Source organism: Mus musculus, chromosome 6, assembly GCF_000001635.26.
Source record: "Mus musculus strain C57BL/6J chromosome 6, GRCm38.p6 C57BL/6J".
In the NCBI taxonomy this organism is placed as follows: domain Eukaryota; kingdom Metazoa; phylum Chordata; class Mammalia; order Rodentia; family Muridae; genus Mus; species Mus musculus.
In genome coordinates, this window is record NC_000072.6 from 84,835,894 (window position 1) to 84,859,704 (window position 23,811).

At 38.0% G+C, this 23,811-nt stretch overlaps 1 protein-coding gene across 5 annotated transcripts in view; it reads right to left on the bottom strand.

Annotated features, from left to right (window-relative positions):
* The window catches only part of Exoc6b (exocyst complex component 6B), a 451,773-nt gene that overhangs the window by 217,408 nt on the left and 210,554 nt on the right, over positions 1–23,811 (bottom strand). For 4 of the 5 annotated variants that reach the window (XM_006506729.3, NM_177077.2, XM_017321822.2 and 1 more), the window contains 7 exons: positions 22,495–22,615; positions 19,582–19,653; positions 18,808–18,905; positions 17,684–17,789; positions 15,958–16,067; positions 12,873–12,984; positions 8,116–8,250 (listed from right to left, as the gene is read on the bottom strand). In XM_006506729.3, coding sequence (XP_006506792.1) covers positions 8,116–8,250; positions 12,873–12,984; positions 15,958–16,067; positions 17,684–17,789; positions 18,808–18,905; positions 19,582–19,653; positions 22,495–22,615 — 754 coding nt within the window. The remainder of the gene's footprint in view (positions 1–8,115; positions 8,251–12,872; positions 12,985–15,957; positions 16,068–17,683; positions 17,790–18,807; positions 18,906–19,581; positions 19,654–22,494; positions 22,616–23,811) is intronic. The other variant, XM_006506728.3, reaches the window with a different exon arrangement.

Consider the following 23,811-nt stretch of genomic DNA (forward strand, 5'->3'; position numbering starts at 1 on the left):
CTGTGCACAAGACACATTTACACACTAGTTTACTAAAGTCTCAAGTAAAATTGTTTCATTATTTCTGTACTTTAGATACAAGTTCTTTATTAAGAATTTGTGTTGCCTTTTTCTCTAAACAGTGTCTTTCTCAGAGCATACCTTTACTAGTTTTATGTTAGTCTTATTTGAGATGGTAGGAATATAAAGGCAGTCTCACAATCATGATGGAACCCAAGAAGGCCTGAAGCTCAAAGCACTGGCTTCTGGAATGCTGGGATTATACTCATGCACTTGTAAATCCAGCTAAAAAGGTTTCATTATTAATGAAATCTAATTTATCTTTATTGTATCTAGAAAGTCATTAAACATGGGACTGCAAAGAAGGCTTTGTACTGGCTGATTGTCCAGAGGATATGAGTTGGTTTGCAGTATCCACAACCATCTTTAACCCCAGCTCTTGGGCACCTGACACTCAATTCTAGCCCCCAAAGGTGTATACAGCTGTGTGGCATTCACTCACACAGCAACACACTCACACAGTGAGATACACACACACATGCGCGCGCGCACACACACACACACACACACACACACACACACTTATAAATAAAAATAATTAAAATAAAACTGTAAGAAAAAAAGCCACTGCCAAATGCAAAGACATCCATGCTTTGTCTTAAGCTCTCTGCAAAGGGAATTGTGCATTTTATGTTCGGACTTTACATGTTCAATTAATGTAAATGATAGATGTAAATTTAGCATCTGAGATTCATGAGTTTTTGCTGTTTTCACAGATGCCCAGCATCATTTGGTGAAAAGGAAACTCTACTCCATTCTCTGTTACATTGTCTTTTATCTTTCTAACTGATCAGTTGAATACCTATGTACATGCCTAGTTTCTGAGTAAGAAGTCTACTTTATCGATCTACTTGACTGTTTCTGACTAAAATTATATTTCTGCATCTTCATTTACAGTAAGGCATTAATTCAAATACTCAGTCCTCTAAATTTAGTAGTTTTATGTTAGTCTTATTCTGTTACAACACTGTTATTTACAACACTGTTAGCTATTCTGTGTGTTTTGTCTTTCCACATTTACATTAAAGACCCACAAAATAATTTGCTGAGATTCTGAAACAGAATGGAGTAAATAAATATTTTTTAACAAAAACCAAGATGGATAGCATTGTCCTCTCAGTCATAAATAGAAAATACTTAGATCACCTGTATCTTTCATCAGAGTTTTATAGTTTTCAACATATAGAAATTCTATTTTGTTATACTAATAATTATGTACTATAGTTTTACTTCTGATTATTAATATAAATAGAATTGTGACTGTTGTTTTTCAAATTCTAGTTGGTCACTACAAATATGAAGAAAGGGAGCTGGCTTTTATGCTAGCCTATATCCTGAACCTTAATGTAATCAGTTCTTTTCATTATTCTGTTAGTTCCCTAAGATTTTCTACAGTTGCTCATGTTATTTAGAAACAGCTTTATTTCTTCTTTTCCTCTCCACACAGTTCTCATCTTGTGTTAACAGATGCTGCAGAGAAGTGGTAAAAGAGGGAATCTCTGCTTTCTTGCTCATAGTCTTAGCAGTAAAACATCTGGTTTCTCACCATTAAATGTGCTGATATCTGTGGGAGTTTTATAGATATTTTTAATAAGGTTGAGGAAGTGTCCCCATCTCTGTTTTGATTTTGGTTTGTTGAGAATTTAGCTTAAATGGCTTTTTCTTCACCTACTACTATAGCTCTTTTTTTGGGTCTGTTTTATATGATGACTCTCACCACATGCTGTCTAAGTGCTGATCCAGATTTGTGGAACTACAAGAAGTCACCCTTAGCCACAACACACTTGCTGGTTTAGGAAGGTTTTGTTCATATCCATAACAACTGGATCTCATAAAATGAAACTGATAGGATTCTCTGCTATAACTTTCTAGAAAAACATTAGAAAAAATGGGTATAATATCATGCTTAATTTTTCACAGAATTCACCAATGAGCCCATTTCACCCAGCTATGTTCAATATTATAAGGCTATCAATTATTTACCCAGTTTCTGGAAGAGGTAAAGATATTCAGATTATCTACTTAGCCAAATATGAGTAATGATAGACCATTCATAACACAAATCTTCTCCAAGCCTCATGTTAAATGTTTGGTCCTTGATCTTGAGGATATGGCGGCAGAAAGGCAAAATCTTGAGGAGATGGAATTACTGAGAAGAAATTACATCATTGGATGCATATATTTTGAAGACGATATGAAGACCATGGATCCTTCCTGCACCATCTATTATTTTCGTTCTGGCCACACTGAGCCTCTTCCCCAAATTCTTGCACTCTATATATGTGTCATGCCAGGCCACAAGGCCAAAGCACTTATGCCAATGGATTAAGGACTGAAACCTCCCAAATGATAAGCTGAAATAAACCTCTTTTGGCAGTGGGAGATGACTCAGTGGTTAGGAGCACTTGCTACTTTTCATGAGAACGAGAGTTCATTCTAAGAACCATGCCAGGAAGATCTGTAACTCCAGCTCCAGGGATTCCAGTGCTCTCTTCTGGCCTATGAGAATACGTGCATTCACATGCATATAGACAGACAGACAGACAGACAGACAGACAGACAGACAGACAGAACTTGGGAGTAATTAGTGCTCTGGTCCTGCTAGACAACATTCCCTATAAATGTTAGTTATCAGCTGGTTGATTGTGTCATTGAGTTCAATGGTAGCCATACTTATTTCTGTTTCCTGAACTTCTAACTTACAAATACGAATTTACTATAAACTGATATCTACACAGAAAATATTCATTCATAATCTCTCCAAATACTTACATCTCTCTCATTAGCTACTTGAAAGCAAGAGATAATTTTAAGTAATTTTCTAGCACTAGTCAAGTATGCATTTTAAACTCATCATTCCTCAAAACTCTTATTCTCTTCTCTGTAGAAACAAAAGATGTTCTCTGGTGTTTCATAGTATCAGAGGATGATATGGAAGCAATCAGTACCTACCCAGCAATGACATCTATGAACCAAAGCTATATTCAAGATGGCAAGGTCTCCCTAAAGATGAAATATTGCCGGTAACTAACAACAATCTAATTGGATTTAGGCCCACTAAACAGGAGCGCAATCATGCGTGGTACTGTGAACATGGCCAACTATACGTGACTAGTATGTTTATAAATCTTGGATGAGAACTTAATACTACTACGATTTTACTAAACTACTATTAATCCATAACTGCATCCTAAATACATATTCCTATACCTACAGATAAGTATAGCTCACATTCCTCATCAAAAAAGCTTGTTTTTTACAATAGTAGACCATTACAGAAGTCCGCAACTAGTCAAAATGCAGAGAACTGACCATAGAGTCCCCAACCCCAAGTCCTGCTAAAGCTTTGGGAGTGGGGGGCAAAAAGATTCTAAGAACCAGAAGACCAGGAACTCTGCTGGGGACTTATGTGCCTTCCTCTTATGGCAGGGAAGGTACATCCATGATATCTCAACAAAATGGCTGCCTAAACAAGACCTGAATAATTCTAAGACTAGCTGGCATCCCACTGCTTTGGGGGGAAATTTCATGGGCCCAACCCCTAACTCTAAGACCAACAAGCAACTAGTAACTGCTAAGGCAGAATTAGTCTTCCCTAGGGATGAGCCTTCTAAGTGGTTATCAAAAACCAAGCAGTCAGCCCTAGAAACAGGTAGGCAACACTAACAGAATCGGCATGATAAGCATTTGTGTGTGTGTGTGTGTGTGTGTGTGTGTGTGTGTGTGTGTGTGTGTGTGTGTACAATAATAGCTAAAGAAGAAGAGGACATGAATTTGGGGGTGGGATGCACATGGGAGAAACAGGAGGAAGGAAAGTGGAGGTGAAATGATATAATTATATTTTCATTAAAATTTTAATAGGACAGCAAGATTTTGCTGACATGACCCTGATATAGCTGTCTCTAGTGAGGCTATGCCAGTGCCTGGCAAATACAGAAGTGGATGCTCACAGTCATTTATTGGATGGAACACAGGGCCCCCAATGGAGGAGCTAGAGAAAGTACCCAAGGAGCTGTAACCCTAGAGGAGGAACAACAATATGAACTAACCAGTACCCCCTTGAGCTCATGTCTCTAGCTGCATATGTAGCAGAGGATGGCCTAGTCAGCCATCATTGGGAAGAGAGGCCTATTGGTCTTGCAAAGAATATATGCCCCAGTACAGGGGAATGCCACAGCCAGAAAGCAGGAGTGGGTGGGTTGGGGAGCAGGGCAGAGGGAGAATATAGGGGACTTTTGGGGTAGCATTTGAAATGTAAATGAAGAAAATACCTAATTAAAAAATCTGTTTTTTTTTTAATTTTTAAATGATATCCCCTTTCTCGGCGACTATTACTACCATTCAAGAGTTCACTCAGTTCAAAAATCTTAGAATTACCTTTGGTTACTTTCTTTCTTTTAAAAACCTGCCCTTTCTGTCTTCAAGCCATTTCTCTACTTCTAAGTCTACTACTCCACATGAGCATTACTGTTCACCTGGATATTTCCATGGCCTCCAACCTAACTACCATACCACCTTCCACAAGTACTAATTTACAGTGACAGGACAACCATTATTACATTCAAAGATAAATCAGAGCACCATGCCACAGCCCCATATTAAAAACTTCGTATCAAACTTCAGAATAAGAACTACAGCATTATGTCCTACAGGGGCGGACACTGACAACACTGCTAAGGAGACCCCTTACCACACCTGAATGTGCACAAGTCCACTGTCTTATTATCCTCTTTAGTGGGAATGCACATCTACAGAAATCTAAATGATTCTGGGTTTGAATATGATTTCGGGGTCATCACCCCAGTCCCCCACCCCAGTTCATGGCTCTAGCAAATCTTCTTATCAGCTATCAGTTCATTAGTATATAAGCTCCATAAAACCAAGAGAGACTTATTTTGTTCAGTCTTAAAAGACTACCAGATACACACCTGCTTTATTAAAATCTGCTAGCTAGACAATGGATTGACATCATCTAGGGCACTCCCCTTCTTTCTCTGTCATATCAGATTGTCACACAATAGATATAGAAACAGTACTTATGATGAAGTGAATTACTAAATAGCTTTGGACTCTATTTTTAAAAAGACAGAGGAACCTTATGAGCAGGGAAAGCCAAACATGCCAGCTGGATTATGTCACTCATGGCAGAAGAAACAAGAGGGAACTCTGTCAGAAAACACCTTGAAGACCTTCTGAATGTGTCTGCCTCTTTTCCAGCATAAAGGTTTCCATCTGCAAGGGAAAGGTTTCAGGAAACAGTAGCTTAGGAAAACACACAACATGGAGCTTGCCTAGCTGCCCTGTTTACTCTGAATTCTGGGTTGGCTTGCCCTGGTAAAGAGAAGCTTTCAGCATGCTTTGAGGAATCAATGTTTCCTATCAAAATCAAACATGACCTTTAGTGTCCCCTGTGCTGCTCCTCTGCTCAGAATCTAAGAGGCTGGCTGCTCAGCACCCAGGCTTTCAGCCTGCCCTCCATTCCCCTCAGCATTCTAAATGCTAGAGCAAGCTGGCCATGGGAGCTCACATATGTACTCCCAGCATTCAGAAGGTAGCATCCAGGCCTACAATCTGAGGCCAGCCTGGACTTACCATAGTGAGTTTTAGGATAACCTGGGTTAGCATATGAGACACTATCTCAAAAACAAATCAAAACTTCCTTTCTAAATCCCAGAACAACACAGTACCATGGATACTTAAAAACAAATTTCAAAACATAGTGGGAGATTTTACAAATGAGACAGGTTAAAGAGAGAGAATTAGTTGATCCAGCATATTCTCCCTCTGGAAGACAGTCTACTGAATCTCATAATGTAATTTAGCAATACCTTATTCTCTGTCTAACACTGAATGATAGTTACTCGTGTATTGAAACAAATTTTAGTTTTTACAATAGAGCAAAAACACCTTTTTCCAGTGACATCACTATCCACATTCTAAGAATACTACCATGTAAGAACAAATTTTTTAATTTACTTTTTAATTAGGTATTTTCTTCATTTATATTTCAAATGCTATCCCAAAAGTCCCCCAGACCCTCCCCCACCCGCTCCCCTACCCACCCACTCCCACTTCCTGGCCCTGGCATTCCCCCGTACTGAGGAATATAAAGTTTGCAAGACCAAGGGGCGTCTCTTCCCAATGATGGCTGACTAGGCAATCTTCTGATACATATGCAGCTAGAGACACGAGCTCCGGGGGTACTGGTTAGTTCATATTGTTGTTCCACCTATAGGGTTGCAGACCCCTTTAGCTCCTTGGGTACTTTCTCTAGCTCCTCCATTGGGGGCCCCATGTTCCATCCAATAGCTGACTGTGAGCATCCACTTCTGTAAAGAACTCACATGATATGTACTCATTGATAAGTGGATATTAGCCCAGAGACTTAGAATACACAAGATACAATTTGCAAAACACATGAAAGTCAAGAAGAACGAAGACCAAAGTGTGGACACTTTGCCCCTTCTTAAAATTGGGAACAAAACACTCACGGAAGGAGTTACAGAGTTTGGAGTTGAGACGAAAGGATGGACCATCTAGAGACTGCCATCCTCAGGGATCCATCCCATAATCAGCCTCCAAACTCTGACACCATTGCATACACCAGCAAGATTTGGCATAAAGGACCCTGATACAGCTGTCTCTTGTGAGGCTATGCCGGGGCCTGGCAAACATGTAAGAACAGTTTTTGATTCTTACTATAATGCCTGGGTTACTCTGAAGCTCTGAGAGCTTATCACATTTCCACACTCCCTCTGGAGGCCTCTTTATTAGCTGAATCTTCTCTAAAAACGCATCAGTATTAATGTCGGCAGTGTTATGCTTCTCTAGATTCCTTATGTCTGAATTCAACCAAAAGTAGTTTGAAACTATTCAAAATAAAAAACAGGGCTCATACTGAAGTTGTGCATAATTACAGTCTTGCCATTATTCCATAAGCAATACAGTGTGGTGATACCATCACTTACATTGTCAAAGTGCTGTAAGTAATACAGATGATCTAAGTTTCTGGGAGGATGTATGTAGATTACCTGTGAGGACTGAAACCAGCTGCCCATAACATTACATATATTTCTTACAGTTAAGCTCTTCTAAAAGCCTCTCTTTCACACACTGTAATCACCAAATGGATCAAATCTGGTTTCTTCTTTGGTGGTTATTTTTAAGAGATGGCACCACAAACAGAAAGGATAAAGGATAGGAAAAAGGAAACACCAAGGGACATAAGTCATGGTTAAAACTCTACTCATGTGTCTAGTTGTCACCATTTTTAGATTTTTGACTGTCACAGAACATGTCTAAAAACTACAGCAATAACATAACAACAAAATTCAAACCATGCCTGGTGTGCGGTGCTGTCCTTTAACACCCAGCTATTCAGAAAGAGGAGGCAAGCAGAATCTCTGTGAGTTTGAAGCCAGCTTGGTCTATACAGAATTTCAGACAAGCCAGAGCTACACACCCAGCCTTGTCTCCACTGAGGTTCATTTATATATCAAATTCACTCTTTTTTGTTTAAAACTGCAATATTTTTCTGATTAATATCCATGAAAATTTTCACATGATAATTAATGTACAGGATTTTATTAAGACTCATGAAATTCCTTTAAGAGTGAGTGTTTATGCTTCAGAAACTTATCTACCACTAATCTTTCCTTTGTTCTATAAAGATGTTGTTTTTCTCTGACAGTAATAAATAGTGCTGTGGGCTTAAAATTAAAAAAAATATCTAACTATTGGGAGTAAGGATCTGTCACTCAAACATTTTTTAAAAAGCAAGACATGGAAAGAAGAGTTACCAAATAAACATTACAGTTAAAATTCATGTCAGCTATAACCACACTATCCTGATAATGTTGTTGAAATATCGTGGTTATTTTGAACACACACATATCACCCTCGTGTTTTCTAGAAAAATGGAGACCAAACCAAACTCTTCCTTACTCCAAAATACTTTCACAAATCATCCTATTGAAACAAAGCCACTGATGAAACTGCCCAGACTGTGTCCATGCACTGTCACTGGGTACCCCCTCTATGCTGATGTGTTCTCACCTTGAAAGTTGTGGTACCATAAAGCTTGGTGGTATGGACCGTCTCTGGAAGGACATTAGTGATATTGGTGATGAATTCCTCCAGGTATTTACAGGACTTCTCCAAGTGTGTTGTATTGATGATAATCTGGACAAGCTACAAAACAGTAAGCACACACATTGCTCATTCAGGAATTCACCCAGGGGTGATGGCTCAGAATGTACCTGAGCTGTCAGCAGGTTGCTGTCTAGGCTATCTTACAGGAAGCCCCCCCCCCCCAAAAAAAATACCCCAAACCTCCAGGAACATCTATTTCTCCCATTTAAAGTGACACTTGTAAATATATTCATTTATTTTAAAAAAGACTAAACTCAAGTGGTGGTGGCACACACCTTTAAGCCAGCACTCGGAGGCAGAGGCAGGTGGACCTGTGAGTTGGAGGCCAGCCTGGTATAAAGAGAGAGGGCTACACAGACAAGGCCTATCTGAAAACAAAACAAAACAAAACCAAAGCTCCCAGTCTAAATCATAGGCCCGACAAAAGAAACATGATTATCAAATGAATCAAATGGGTCAACATTCAGTAAAACAAAAAGCATAGTGGAAAAAGCAGGAGATAATTTTAGAATTAGGTCTGAGGAACATGGACATGTTAGCCTTGATGGTGAAGCTCCCTTAGTTCCTAAGAGAAAGAACTTGAACAAAGAAGGCAGAGAAAACAAAATCCTTGGTCTTGACAAAAGTTTTCCCAATGTTCTCAGTCTGTTTGCTCAGATACAAAATGTACATAATAACTTCTAAGCCAGAAAGTCACTATGATCATTACATACTTTGTTATTATTAGAGTTTCCCTCTTCTTATACAAAAGATCCTTAAACAGAGTCTCACTCTGGAGCTACAGGTGTGGCTCAGTGGTGGGGGATATATATGCTTGGAATCCTGCTCTCTTTTAAAGAACAAAAATCACACTAACATAAAAACCATCTAGGGCTGGTGAGATGGCTCAGTGGGTAAGAGCATTGACTGCTCTTCCGAAGGTCCTGAGTTCAATTCCCAGCAAACACATGGTGGTTCACAACCATCTGTAGTGAGACATGACACCCTCTTCTGGTCTATCTGAAGACAGCTACAGTGTACTTACATATAATAATAAAAATAAAATAAAATAAATCTAAATCAAATCTTTCCTCTAAAAATCTTAGTAAGTTGTTTGAATTTCACATAATTACATATCTTAGGAATTTTCACTCCTTCAATCCCACCATCCCCTTCTTTAACTGGACCCCTTCCTTCCAAGAAGCTCCTAACCACCCACTTCCACATCTTTTCCTTTACCCACTGAGTTTAATTAGTATTTCTTACCAGGTTACGTGGGAGGAGCTGGAGCAAGGGCAACTTATTGGTATTTATATAACTAAAGAAAATGGCACCCCTCCCCTGAAAAACATTAGCTTCCAAATGTCCTTCAGGAGGGATGAAAGGGATGAAAGGTGGATGGTGGCAAGGTTGTCTTGATGTAAAAGTCAGAAATGGAAGGGAGTTAAATTGGAGAACTAGAGACTTCCATTTTAAAATCAGCATTACCTATAAGGAACACATTCTGTCGATCAAAAGAAATTCTAATAATAAGAGGAATCATGTCATGTGGTAGAAATTAAAAAAAAAAAAACAGTGGCAGTCAAAAAGAAAATTGTTCTGTTTTGCAGGATTTTGGCAGTTTAAAAAAATGTAAAAGGAGGCGGTTACGCTGGGCACAGTAGTAATTTATCACGACTTTAAAAAGATCTGTCAACACAAGAGATCACCATGAATTGCATGAGTGGGCTGTCAGTCACTCCTCAAGTGTTTCACTGCCAAGCATAGAATAGACTATTAAAACATTCCAGGATTATAACACATGCCATGTCATTTTCAGAGGAAATACTGCCTGTTAACGAGGTCTGATGAGCTCCACTCCTGAACAACAGTATCAAAACCCTCGTAAGGGAGAGGCTTTGGAGACTCACTTTGAACGATGAAACGAGCAGCTGAGATACAGACTATCATCAGAGTCTGAGCTCCTTCCATGGCATCATTAAACCCAACTCACATGCCAAACTTCCCTAGACACTGTTTCAAGGACACAGAATTAACAATAGACTAGACATTCATTACTGCTGATATGAAGTCCTATGCAAGCAATCTAGCAAAGAAAAATAATACAGTGTAAACAGCAACTCTTAAAACAAAATGACAGAAGTCACTTTAGTAATAGTCAATCAGGAGCCTGAAGCATGAAACCTGAGACTTTGGGTCTAGCTTTGATAACATTGCAAGGCCCTATCTCCAAAAACAAACAAACAAAACAAAAAACAAACAAAAACCCACCACCAACAACAAAAAAACTTTACTCAAAGAAAATAAATAAACAAATCAAATCCCACTAGGAGCAAGAAGTTTTTCCATTTATCCTTGCTGGTATGAGAATAAGTGTGAGAGAGTGCCCTGTGGGGACCACAGTCACGCAGTCAGAGAGCCCTGTGGGGACCACTGCCCCAGATCTTCCTATATATCCCCAAGCCACCCAAGGTACTATGTCAGGTACTCTATTCTGTACAACTTCAGAAAAGAAATGTGGCCATCATCTTAAATAGCATCAGCCCTACAGTTAAACGGGTTTTAGTTCTCAACTATAAATTACTATATGCATCTATTTCTCTTAAATTTGCTTTTGTCTTGTTTCTAGAAGCAGAGAATTTACCACCCTGAAATTTCTTGAGTTGACCCAAAGCTATAAGGTGAAAAGTCACATAGTTTGATGGCTCCCAGCTGCAAAATCTGTAACGTGCCAAAAAACAAAAAGCAACAGCAACACTAGTCTCATTCATAAGAATGAATTAACCTAAGACTATAAGGGATTTTATCTCTCTCATCCCTACAGGCTCAAAAAGCTTTATCCACTAGCTTAAAACAGAGATATTAAGCTCAATATGGACACAAAATACAGTACATTCCAAATAATAAATAGTACTGTACTATTTATAATATGTACTCAGTAACTGAGAATAAATCTTGATATCAACACATTTGATAAGTCATAGTAGGACATCTTGTTCAAATCTTTTGGTTTCTCCCAATTAAAACAAACAGACAAACAACCCACTAGACCTGACTAGCACTGTTTGCATGCCCAGAATGATTAGTAACAACAACCAACATGTACTGCTATTCTCTATGGCCCAAACACTATGCTCACTTAATCCTGAAACAACCCAATGAAACATGCGATGCCATTGTCCCCATTTAAACATAAAACTCAGCCATTTCCTAGGAAGACACTATTAAGCAGAGGGGCAGCACTAGAAGCCAGGAAGTCTGGGTAAAGGCGCGCATGCACAGCCATCAGTTGCTTTTTCAAAAGACTTGAAAGCAGCAGGTCACACACCTGCCGAGCCAACTAGGTATCACCCAGGCTCTGAGACAGCAAGGGCTAGCAGGAGCTACAGCTAAATGGTAGTATGCAACAAGTGGCATCAAAGATGCCATGAAAGCAGCAAGCAGGTCCAGAGAGAAAAGAGAACAGGAAAAGAGCATAAGGACGGACAGGAGCAGTATCATGTTGTCCAAAAGCAAGATAAGGCAGACTGGTGAGTATAGCTTATGTGGAGTTTTAAACTCTGATTGATTGACATGCTGAAGGAGGACGCTGAGTTGTATATTTTCAATATGTTCTTGTCACTTGAGTGTTCTATAACACCAACCCAGTCCTAACCAGAACTAAAAATGTTGGAACAAGATAATTAAATCAACTGATTCTGGGAAAAGAATCACTATGAAGACAGAGTTGACAAGTATAAACTTTCCCAATTGAGATTCAGAAAGAAAACAATACAATCTAATGACAGTGGAAGAGTTGCTGACTCCTACTCCCGGTTATCCTTGTTTGGAGGCTACCTGGTTAAGGCAAAAAGCTAGGCCATTTTCAGATGAAGAAAGTCAATCCATGCCAATGCTATTCCAAGCAATAGAAAGCAAACACAGAAGAATAAAAAAGAACCCTAAAGCTATATGGACTTTCAACTCTTACAAACATTACAAGGATAATCCCATAATCACCATGCCATATTTCATAGTGCTCTTTATCTCAGTGCAGAGAATGGAAGTCTCCATGCCAATGTTCATCTGCCTTACAGTTGTCTTTGGTATGGATTGGTACCATTAACCATTTGCTGAATTTCACCATCATCCTCGGCTTTATGCAGTTAGAAACGTTCTTTATTCTTAGAGGAGCTAACAGTGAATCTACATTAGCTCTACAAGGAACTCAGCCTTCAGTCTTCCTCCTGAAGAAAAACTTTCCCTAACCTAAACTCACTTTGGACACAATATCTTCAGTGAATGTAAGGTGAGATGTGACCATGAAATTCTTAATTCCAAAAAAAGAGAGTCTCATAAATTTCTGAATTTTAGGACTAGCTATCAGTAAGTCAAACCTTCAGTATATAATATGCCACAACTGAGTGGAAGGAAATCTCTCCCTTTACTAGGAGAAGCAGGAAGCCATTACCTTCCTCTTTCCAGCCTCAAACACCAATCACTAGGCTTTTGCTAAACAAGTAACATAGTGATAGAGCAATTTACCAATCATATTCAGAAGGCATTGAAACCAATAAAAGCCAAGGAAGACTAACATGGGCCAAGGAACACAAGTGCTAAGACCCCTGGCACCAATAATGGAGGCAGGCAAAGTGCATGAGCAGGACATGTGGCATGGTCACCTTCAGTAAGAGCTACTTTACCTCAGTAAGGCCAATGTTCTTCCTCTTAATGACGTTCTGCAGAGAGTTGCTCAGAGTCCTGGTCAGCAACAAGTTTGTAGACTTACGGATCATGTCATCGACTTCAGTGGAGCTGAAATGTAAATGATGAGCCCAGTTACAGCCTGGGAAACTAGAGCTGGCAAATGAGCAGACACCAGCAGTCTTGCAGGAGTAACAGTTGTAGAGGATTAGCAGCAGCAGAGGCAGTGGTGAAAGGAGCAGTACCTAATACGTACTACATGACAAGACGTATTCCAAGTGTTTTAACACCTTAGCACTCTGATCTGTTAAAAGTTTATGATGCTTCTTTCATTTAAAACAAACTATCAATAGAACTCTGCCTAGATTATTTGTTCACATTTGAATACTTTAAGAAGTGCAGGCAAACTTGTACTATTTCAGAAAAGGAGCCATTCTGAAACTGTGGAATGTCATGTTAGATTTTATACTTTCAGTATCAATTATATTTTTATGGACTTATCCAATACACACATACACCTATTCTCTTTAACTGCATTGGTTCATCTACATCATCATCTAAAACTATCTGCTTAGTCTATCTTCTACATGTTAAACTACACACATGTATTTATTTGCAAATTATGAATGTAACGTTACAGGCTATAATCTGTATATAAGGGAAAACATAAGGGATTTTTATTTCTGAGATTGAGTGACCTTGCTTTGAAATGTAAATAAATAAAATAACCAATAAAAAATTAAGTATTCTAAATAGATCCATTTTTGGCAATTTAGAGATTTTATTTTTCCCTAGAGCTTAATAGTATTCTATTTCATATGTACTAGGTCTTTATTAACAATTCATGCATTGACTGGCATTTAAGCTGGTTCCATTCTCTTGCAATAGTGAACAGAGCCACAATGAACACGGGTGTATAAATATCTCTGTAACAATCTTATCACAGAGATAAGTTCTCCAGCATAAATAAAGGTCACATGGTAGCTTTATTTTTAACTTTTTGATGCAACTTCAAATTGATGTTCATAATGGCTATATTAATTTACACCCCACCAGCAATCTTCTCCAACATTTATTGCTGGATTTCTCAGTGATTGCTATTTAGACTGAGGTAAGGGGTTATTTCACAGTAACTTTAATTTCTCTTAAGATACTTTTTCTCTCTGTTTTCTAAGTTGCCTAAGAAATATTCAGCAATTGAGGAACTTACCCAGCAATATAGCCTCCAAACTCTTTTCTTTCTTTTTTTTTAAAGCTTAGAAAGCAAAAACAATCCAAAATTCTTTACAAAGATTTATTTTTCACAATGTGTAGAAAAATAAAATCTATGTGTGCACTGAACTTTTACTTAAATATCAGAGTATCATTTTATTATAGGAGACCCTGCTATTGATAAGAACTTTCAAAATAGCTACAGGTCTTTCAACATTGTCTGCTGCGAGACAAACTATTCATTCAGAAAAAAAAAATATTATTTTTAAAGTTGCATAAGAAATCTCCAGCTAACATTTCTCTGACTATGTGATACTTTGTTTGAGAGAACTATTGTTATACACATTACCTTCTTGACAAATATGTCTATTCTGAGACAGCTCTAATAGAAGAAGTAATCTTTGACTCCAAGTCACAAGATAAATATATTCTGAGGTAGAAGGCAATATCAACCCAGTAATAAAAGGCAAGTGAAAAACCTCCCTCAAGTTGAGGAAATATTTCATTTAAACTATCAAAATGAAACCCACCAAAGGAAGTTTGGGATCAAAAACTTAATAAACACAGATCAACTTGCAAAACAAAAACAGAGAGAGAGACAGAGACAGAAACAGAAAGAACACTCTTACATTAAGTAAGAAAAAAGTTTCATTCAAAAACTTAAGATTCAAATAAGAAGAAACCTATCTAAGTAATTTTCCCACATTATCCCAATATTACCTCCCCACCAAAATAAAAGTAAATGAGTAGAGGCCATTTTGCAATTGGCTTGAAATCATTTCCTGGCAGTAGCAAACATAATAAGACCTTACAGACTGACCTCTGACATGAGGTTATCTGACCATTATGCTGTGTGTGGCAGGGGAGGCTATGAGCATTCAAACATGGAGTGGAAGCTAAGGAAAACAATGTATTGGTGTTTGCCTTTCAAAAGTAATCTGATTTCAAAAGGACTTTTCTATAAAATTAATCTTGGTTTTAGATGGGAAAATTAATTGTACCATCCCAAGATTTATAATTTTAACAAGAAGAAAGATAATTAATTGACAACTATGCAGGAGACCAATGTAAGAAGATAGAAACTTCAAGGCCTGTGGAGGCTACAGATGAGACTCAAAGCTATGCTGAGCAACTATGCAAGATCTTGTCTCCCCATCTGAAAGTAACCAGGGCTGGGGAGTAGCTCAGTGGGAGGGCACTTGCCTAGCACACTGGAAGACCTATGCTCAAGCTATGGTAGTCAATAAAGAAGTGACTCAACCCCACTCCTAACTGGACTCATTTTCAGAAAGGCTTGACACACAATAGATTCTGTTCACTGATTCTTTTTGTAACTTTATCAGGTGCAAGTTCAGATATAGCGTTGAGCCTCTTCAGGCACTGTTAGTCTGAGCAGTGTGGCTGCTGTGCATACCCTGAATTTCTGCAGCACTGACCTCCAGCTGTCTGCGTCCTCAGGAAGATAAAGGCCTTCCTTTTAGCTTCTTAATGTCTTTACTACTAAGGAGCACCCAACTACACATTTTCGAAAATACATGTAGACTAAAGCAACAAATGAGCACACAAAGAAGTCTGTGCTTAAGACAGACACAGAGCAGAGCAACAATACTGATTCCAAAGACTGTTACTACCCCATTCTCACTGTAAACTTTCATCACGTAGAATGGAATGGTAAAGTGAGTAGGTTAAACTATAATTTCCAGTAACTTTTCGCTGATACTGTTTAAAATGTAATATATACTTATGTCATTCAAAAGCGTTTCCCTTTTACCATAACAGTGAAAGCCTATTCCAAAGTTCCAAACTCATAGCAAAGACTTTCCAGAGTATGTATTTAGAGAGTAACAATCTCAGCACTGGGAGGTCTCATACCTTAGATGAAGATCTTCTGAAAACTTCAGGCAGGCGTAGATAAATTCTTTAATCTGGTTGTAAACTTTTGGCACAAATTCAGAGAAAGGAAACTTTTTGGGAAATGGCTGCTGTAAATGCAAGAAATTAATGAAAGCAGGTCACTAAATCCATTGTAGACACTTAAAATTATTTTTTTTGTGGTGTGTTTAATTTTTAATTTTTTTAATTAGGTATTTTCCTCATTTACATTTCCAATGCTATCCCAAAAGTCCCCCATACCCACCCCCCCAATCCCCTACCCACCCACTTCCCCTTTTTGGCCCTGGCGTTCCCCTGTACTGGGGCATATAAAGTTTGCAAGTCTAAAGGGCCTCTCTTTCCAGTGATGGCTGACTAGGCCATCTTTTGATACATATGCAACTAGAGACAAGAGCTCCGTCCGGGGTACTGGTTAGTTCATATTGTTGTTCCACATATAGGGTTGCAGTTCTCTTTAGCTCCTTGGGTACTTTCTCTAGCTCCTCCATTGGGGGCCGTGTGACCCATCCAATAGCTGACTGTGAGCATCCACTTCTGTGTTTGCTAGGCCCCGGCATAGTCTCACAAGAGACAGCTATATCTGGGTCCTTACAGCAAAAAACCCTTTGTCCTACCCTGTAAAGTATTGACTTAAGAGTATCAAATGTAAAAAGCTGTCTCCAAGAGATTTCTGATACTAAAAAGAATAAGACAAGTGTGTGGACAAGTGTGTTGACAAGGCATTTCTTGGTTCATGATTGTTGTGGTCAGGCCCAGCTCACTGTGGGAAGGTATAAAAAAGCAGGCTAAGCAAACTATAACAAGTAAGCCAGTAAAAACCAGTCCTCCATGGCTTCTGCTTCAGTACCAGCCTCCATATTCTTGACTTGAGTTCCCTCCCTGACTTCTCTAAAAGATGTAGTGTGACATAAGAGTTGTAAGTTAGAATAATGGGTCAACTATACTGGCTAGTTTTTAGGTCAACTTGATGCCAACTAGGGTCATATGGCAAGAAGTAATCTTAATAGAAAAATGCATCAATAAAATTGGCCTATAGGCAAATATGTAGGGCATTTTCTTGATTGATGACTGATGTGGGCAAGCCTAGCTCAGTGTCAGTAGTGTAAGAGAAGGTGATGCTGGGTTGGGTAAGAGAGCATGTTGAACAAATCATGAATGAGTAAGCCAGTAAGCTGTACTATATCAGCTCCTACCTCTAGGTTCCTACTCTGAGTTCCTGACCTGACTTCCCTCAGTGATGACTGTGCCCTGGAATTATATGATTCCAAGTGTCTGTGACTCTGTGAACAACAAAAGACAATAACACAAGTCTAGACAGGTGCAGCATAGGACTTGGGTAGAAAGGACTTTCACTGTACCTGTGGTGGGGAGAAACCACTCAATGCACCATCAAAACAATAGGATTATATAACCAAACAGCATATTTAAATGTCTGGTTTTAAAAGAAACTATTTGGACAGTACAACAAAATTAAGAATTTAAAATTTTAATCAAATTGTATTATCCCAGTGATCTGACAAATTCTAAAGATGTGCTAGAACCTCAAAGTCTTTTACCGATTCCCAATGAGCAATTCTGTACCTCTAAGACCCAGAAGGAATTCTCTAAAGGTGTTTTAAAATCTATTGAACTCAAATTTCTCAGTTTCAGAAAAATTAATCTAATGAAAGACAGAAAGAGAGCTTTAATTTAAAGTGTCCCTTACCTTTTCCAGTTCTATATCTTGAAACGGGAATTGTCCTACGACTTTTTTATATGTCTCTTCACTTGTTACTGGTATGGGACTGTAGTTGTCAGAATCAAGTATATTTCTATAAAAATGAAGAAACAGGAAGAGAGAACAGGGGGTGATTAAGACACAGAGATGTTTCTGAGACAGCCTGACGATTATGTTTGCCTCAGCCTCACATCAACACTGCCCAGTCCTTACTACACCCTTTCCATAATTCAGCCATTTGGTTTGGGCATTTTTAAAAGAAATCAGAGAGAAACTAAGCTCTGAAAAAGGTGGAAAACTATAAACATGACTTCTAGTGTCTGTGATTTACAAATGGGAAGAAAATTAAAGGCAAGTGGGAAGAAAATGAGAAAAGACTATTGGAGCTGATCATTTTATTAAGATATATTAGATCATAATCACAACTTTAACTGTATGCTAGACAGTGTATTCTAACTTAGGAACTGTCAGAGATGAAAAATAACTTCTAGCAATAATCTAAGCTATGTTATTTCTCTTCTTTACCAATCGCAAATGTTTTCCAGGAATAAATTCTCTCTTTGAGTACATTAAGAGTTCTCCAAAAGCAGAAACTTTCCTATGAAAATGCAGACAGAAACCCACAGAAAGCACAGAATGCTGCACCTATTCCATGCTAGAGATCAGAAGCTCAAGGTCAGTCTGTGACACAAGAGACTTCCAGTAAAATAAAACATTCTCCTAAGGTGCTAATATTCATGATGGCTTAACTCCCACTACCAAGTACGATCTTCAGGAAAACCCAAAAACTATAAAATAGAGTAATTAGACACAAGATAATCTGGGTGGTGTGAATCAATAAATCTGCCATTTACCCAAGGAAATAAACCAAACAAACCAAACAGGCTGTGGGGCTTGCCAATCAGAGCGGGCACTAATGTTGAAACAGGAAAACTTGGAAGATCATTTTGCAAGTCACTTTGATTCATTAGAATTCTGAATTATAAACTGGAGCATGTAAAAGAACTACAAGCCATGTGCTTTTGGTGCTCATTATATCTGTGAAGTCCACAAAGGAGCATACGCATAGGGCAGGGGAAGCCAGGAACACGGGCACAACTGCAGCTCCTTACCTGAAAACCCCTGCCCACTTCTTCAATAGAGTCTCGCTGTACTGGTCTCTGATTTCTAACAACATATCAAAAAGCTGATTCACAGGAAAACCATACACCTGAAGGAAAACAGATTTGTTTTCAAAAGAGACTTTTCAAATAAACAAATAAGATTAGGTGCTAAAATCTATTTCATTATTTAAACAACAATGAAAAGGTGAAGCAGAATTGTTCATTTCTACCTAATATGAAGTGCTTACTCTCAAAAAATTCAAAGACACATATCAAAACTTCTAGGTAGGTCATAAAAGGAAATGAGCAAAATAAAAAGCAACATAGTAATGTCAGCTGAGTTCTCCCCATGGTAACTTACCGCCCACAGCAATTCTCCAAGAACAGAGAGAAAGTGCAGCCTCTACCAACACACTAATACCTCATGCTTCTCTAACATGGTCCAAACAAACCACAAGGATAAAGATGGTAGTGGAACACACTACAAGGCACATGGGTGCCATGGAGCAATTACAATCACTTAAATGTCTAATTCTACAAATGGTTCAAGACATTTTTCTCTGAGAGAAAAAAACAAAACAAAACGGTAGGACCACTTACATATGGGAGCATAAAGGTTCAAGATAAAGCATGGCATGTGCTATAAAGAAGTAAAAAGATCTAGCTCTAGGAAAAAGAATAAATAGTAAAAACTCAACAAAGCAAGCCAGGCTCAGGGGAGAGCACACTGAATCAAAGCTGATGGACCTACGCCAGAAAGTCGGGTGTTAACAATGCACGTACCTGAAGTGTGTCCGCAAAGAGTACAATGAGGTTCTTCAAATCTAACACGAGGTTTGGATCAGAACAGTAGGACTAAAGGAAATGGGAGACAGGGAGAAAATAGCTCATGAAAAAAAATCACGTTTTACTTATTAAATTGTCTAATGCACCAGCTAGTAAAGGCATTTCTAAAAAGGAACCTAACCATTTCCTAGCACAAGGTAGCAAAGGCTCAATCAGAGAACTAAGGAAATGGGGCTCAGTAGAACGATCTACATATCCTTAACATGTGGAAACACACTGTGAAATTCTTTGGTTAAAGAAGAATACAAAATGGGGCCAGCAAGATAGCTCAGCAGTCAAAGGTATGTGTTGCCCAACAACACAAACCAGAAGACTTGAATATAATCCCCTGAACACACATGAACTGGTTGCAAAGTTGTCCTCTGACCTCCCCACATACACACATGCATGCCCCCATCATAAGCAGACACAATAACAAATAAACTAAAATACAAAAAAATTAAAAACTGAAATGCAAAGATTATTTTTTAAAGAGCAATAATAAAATACTTTGTACCAAAATTTATGATATGTGTCTAATGCCATTTTCAAAATAACTTTATGTTATTTTATTATTTTTTATGTTATTTATATCTTTATGTGCAAACATCCGGAAAAACAAGACTGAAAATAACCTGACTAAACACTGCACAAATGACACCAAATAACCATATTCATGTAATAAATGAAATGAAGAGAGCTAAAAGTGACAAACTGGTGATGGAAAAGGAATGACGATTTGATCACTTAAAACAGATAAACATGGGATCAATGAGATAGGCATCTTAGGTAAGTCTGACTATACAATAAAGAAAATATCATTAAACAATATAAGGGATATAAAATAAGCAGGAAACAAAAATTTCAAATAAGCACCATATATGGCCTCGCCTACAAATGTCTGATTACTTGATTGGCCTGGAAGACAGTTTCCACAGGAGGATTAAAGAATATATGCTATTAATTTAAAATTTTATCACATCTGATATTCTAGTTTCCTCAATAATAACTTTATTTGTTCTTCATGTAACCTCTCAGGGTCTGATGGCAGTATGCTCAGTTTCTCCATAATGATGATGCATTTCAGATTCTATTATTACTATATGTATAATGTCTCTTATAAGGACCTTTGTTGGTGTCAAAACTGATATTTATGCAAAATGGCCCCAATCTTCTTGTTTAAAGATTGTGTTTTCTAGACTGCTTCTCCTTATGGACAAACTGCCCAAAGCACTGTAATGATCTAGCTTTCCTATACTCCCTGGGTTGCTAACGTAAGTGGACCTACTCAAGCTGCCTTGTTTTAAGTTTTCTAGTTATGTTTCTAATTTTCCCAAATGTCCTCTTTCACATGTTTTGTTGGATATGATCATTTAATTCCTTTGCAGTGGATATTAAAGCCAGAAACTTAAAATATTCTTGTGTCCATTAAATACTTTCTGAATGAAAGCCACCTTTTACAGGACTAATTAATGTGATAGACATGATGAAGAGTCCGTATGTCTGTCTGTCAGGATTTGCTGTCAGTTCCCTTGCTGTCACTACGTGACTCCTTCCCACTTTCCCACTCTATAACTATAGGCACCTTGATGGACAATGCATTTTCTCAATCTCAGTCAGCTATATGACAAGGTCTCCATTACTATCCATGTTTCTTAGCTATTCTGCTCATATTTTCCATTTCTTTGTGACTGTAAGATAAACTTCTGACTTTGACTTTATCTTCTCAACCATGAAATGGCACACAGTCTTCATCTTTGGATTAAATTTCTCTATCTGGTGCTCATAAATTTCCAAGGAATCATTTTTATCTTGGATTCAGCTTTTTGAGGGGTGTCTTTCCATTATTTTCTTTCATGCTATGAAGAGAGCATATGCAAAACAGGCAATGGCTGTAACTGCAGTTGTACCATTCCCAGGGAGTACTAGCTGCTTCCAAGAACTTCTTGGATATGCTCACCAGAACCTCCTCACTGCCACTCAGGAAAAATATTATGATTTCAATGACAATCATTTCCATCTCTTTCCTTGCTTTTCACTTGTAGTTTTTAGTAGATAGACTTTCTCTTTAGAGCTTTAGAGTTTCTGTGCTCTTACTTGCTGTTGTTGAAAATATTTATGTTCGATTTTAAGATAACTGCCCTGCCAGTAACAAACTCGTGAGACATGTTATTGGCACTAAATTAAACTTGTAGAATAAAGAAGTCTTGTGTTATGCAAGTATCAATGAAGTAGTATTCCTGGAATAAGGGACAGAACAGTGAAGGATTATCATGGACAAGGAATGACAGCAGCCAACAACATGACAATATGACATCTTAAAAGTTTTAGCAAATGTATCTACTATATTGCCTCTAATGTCTCTTACTAGCTAAGCTTAGCAGGCAGTTAGCCAGCAAAAGCTTAGACATCTGAATTTAAGTAAGCCGAGAGGAAGGGCTGATTGTAGAACTAGAAGCAAAGAGTGTAACATTCATGACAGCAATCCTTTATCTATATGTATAAATGTGTACAGCACATGAGCTATAATTGAATGAATGAATGAATGAATGAATGAATATGAAACACATAAAAATACATCAGTGATAATACATGACTTTGTACTAAGTTAGGATGAAGTAACACCGATATAGGAAATACATAGAATACTTCTGGACACAATGAGAATCATGGACAGATATGAGTGACTGTTTCTTATTGTAGATATGTTTAACAAGGTAAGCTAAGTGATACAGAGAAACCTAAATGAACTTCTTCTACAATCTCCAAATGGGGGTTGCCAAAAACATATATGTCGACTTGAATTCAGTGCAACACCAGACAGTATGCAGATAGTCAGCTGTAAGTAAGCACTTGGGGCATCCCACATACCGAGTGGGTACGCAATGCTGCGATGGTCTTTGAAAGGGCCATTTCCCACAGTTCATCAATGTAGGCTCTATTCACTAAGCCCTGGGTTGTATGCAAAATGTGATCTTCAACCACAAAAAAGCTGAGATTGAAAAGAAAAGAAAACAGAGATGTCAGAGATCACAGTTGCTATCATGACCACTAAGCTTTGACATTAACAGCTAGCATCTAACTCAAATGGAATGTTACTTTTTCTGTGAGGAAAGCTATTCATTATCATAAATGAAATTACTTCAGAGATTGAAAACATGTCTCAAATCATATTAATACCTTCATAGGTACATTACCAAGACTGAAGTTTCACTTTTAATGTCAACCACATAATCCAACAATTGAAAAGAAATTATATAAAGCTAATAGAGTATATTTTAAACATATTTTAAAATACAATACATCTCAAGAAACTAACAAATCTGACACATATAATAAACACTAAAATTATAGATTTTAAAAAATTTAATCAAAACAAGATTCCCTTTATTAAGGAATTTTTAAATTATCAAAAAAAAAATCAAACACAACAAGATCTCATGTCTTATGAAGCTCAGGCTGGCCATAAACTGCCTATGTAGCCTAAGGTAATCTTAAACTATTGATCCTCTAGTTCCCTCATTCCCGGCGCTGGGATTATATGTGTACTACCATACCTGGTTTTATGCAGTGATGAATATCAAACCCATGCATGCTAGGTGAGCATTCTAGCAGTAGCTAAATCCTTCAACACTCAGTGATATGCATAATAGAGGTTATTCTTTACATCAAAGCAATATAAATCTGAAGAAAGAAAGCAAGGGAGGAGAAGAGCGGGGAATCTAGAGAGGAAGTGAAGGAAGAAGAAAAGGAGGTGGATGTGTGCAGGCAAGGTGTATTGAACAACCAAATTCTATTGCCATTTTTTTTAACCATAGTTGTCATCATATAGTTGGAACAAGCTGCTTGTATATGAAGCAGCTTGTATATGAAGGTCTTTATTAAGTAACCTAACTTCACACTACTATGTCTACTCTAAGTGAGAACAGCCATGCATGCTGTTGAATTAGTCTGGCAGCAACCTGTTAATAAAGGTTGTTGTTGGTTTTTTTTTTTTTTTTGGTTTTTCGAGACAGGGTTTTTCTGTAGCCCTGGCTGTCCTGGAACTCACTCTGTAGACCAGGCTGGCCTCGAACTCAGAAATCCGCCTGCCTCTGCCTCCCAAGTGCTGGGATTAAAGGCGTGCGCCACCACGCCCGGCTCAATAAAGGTTGTTTTAATATAACATAGTTTTACTCACAGATTACT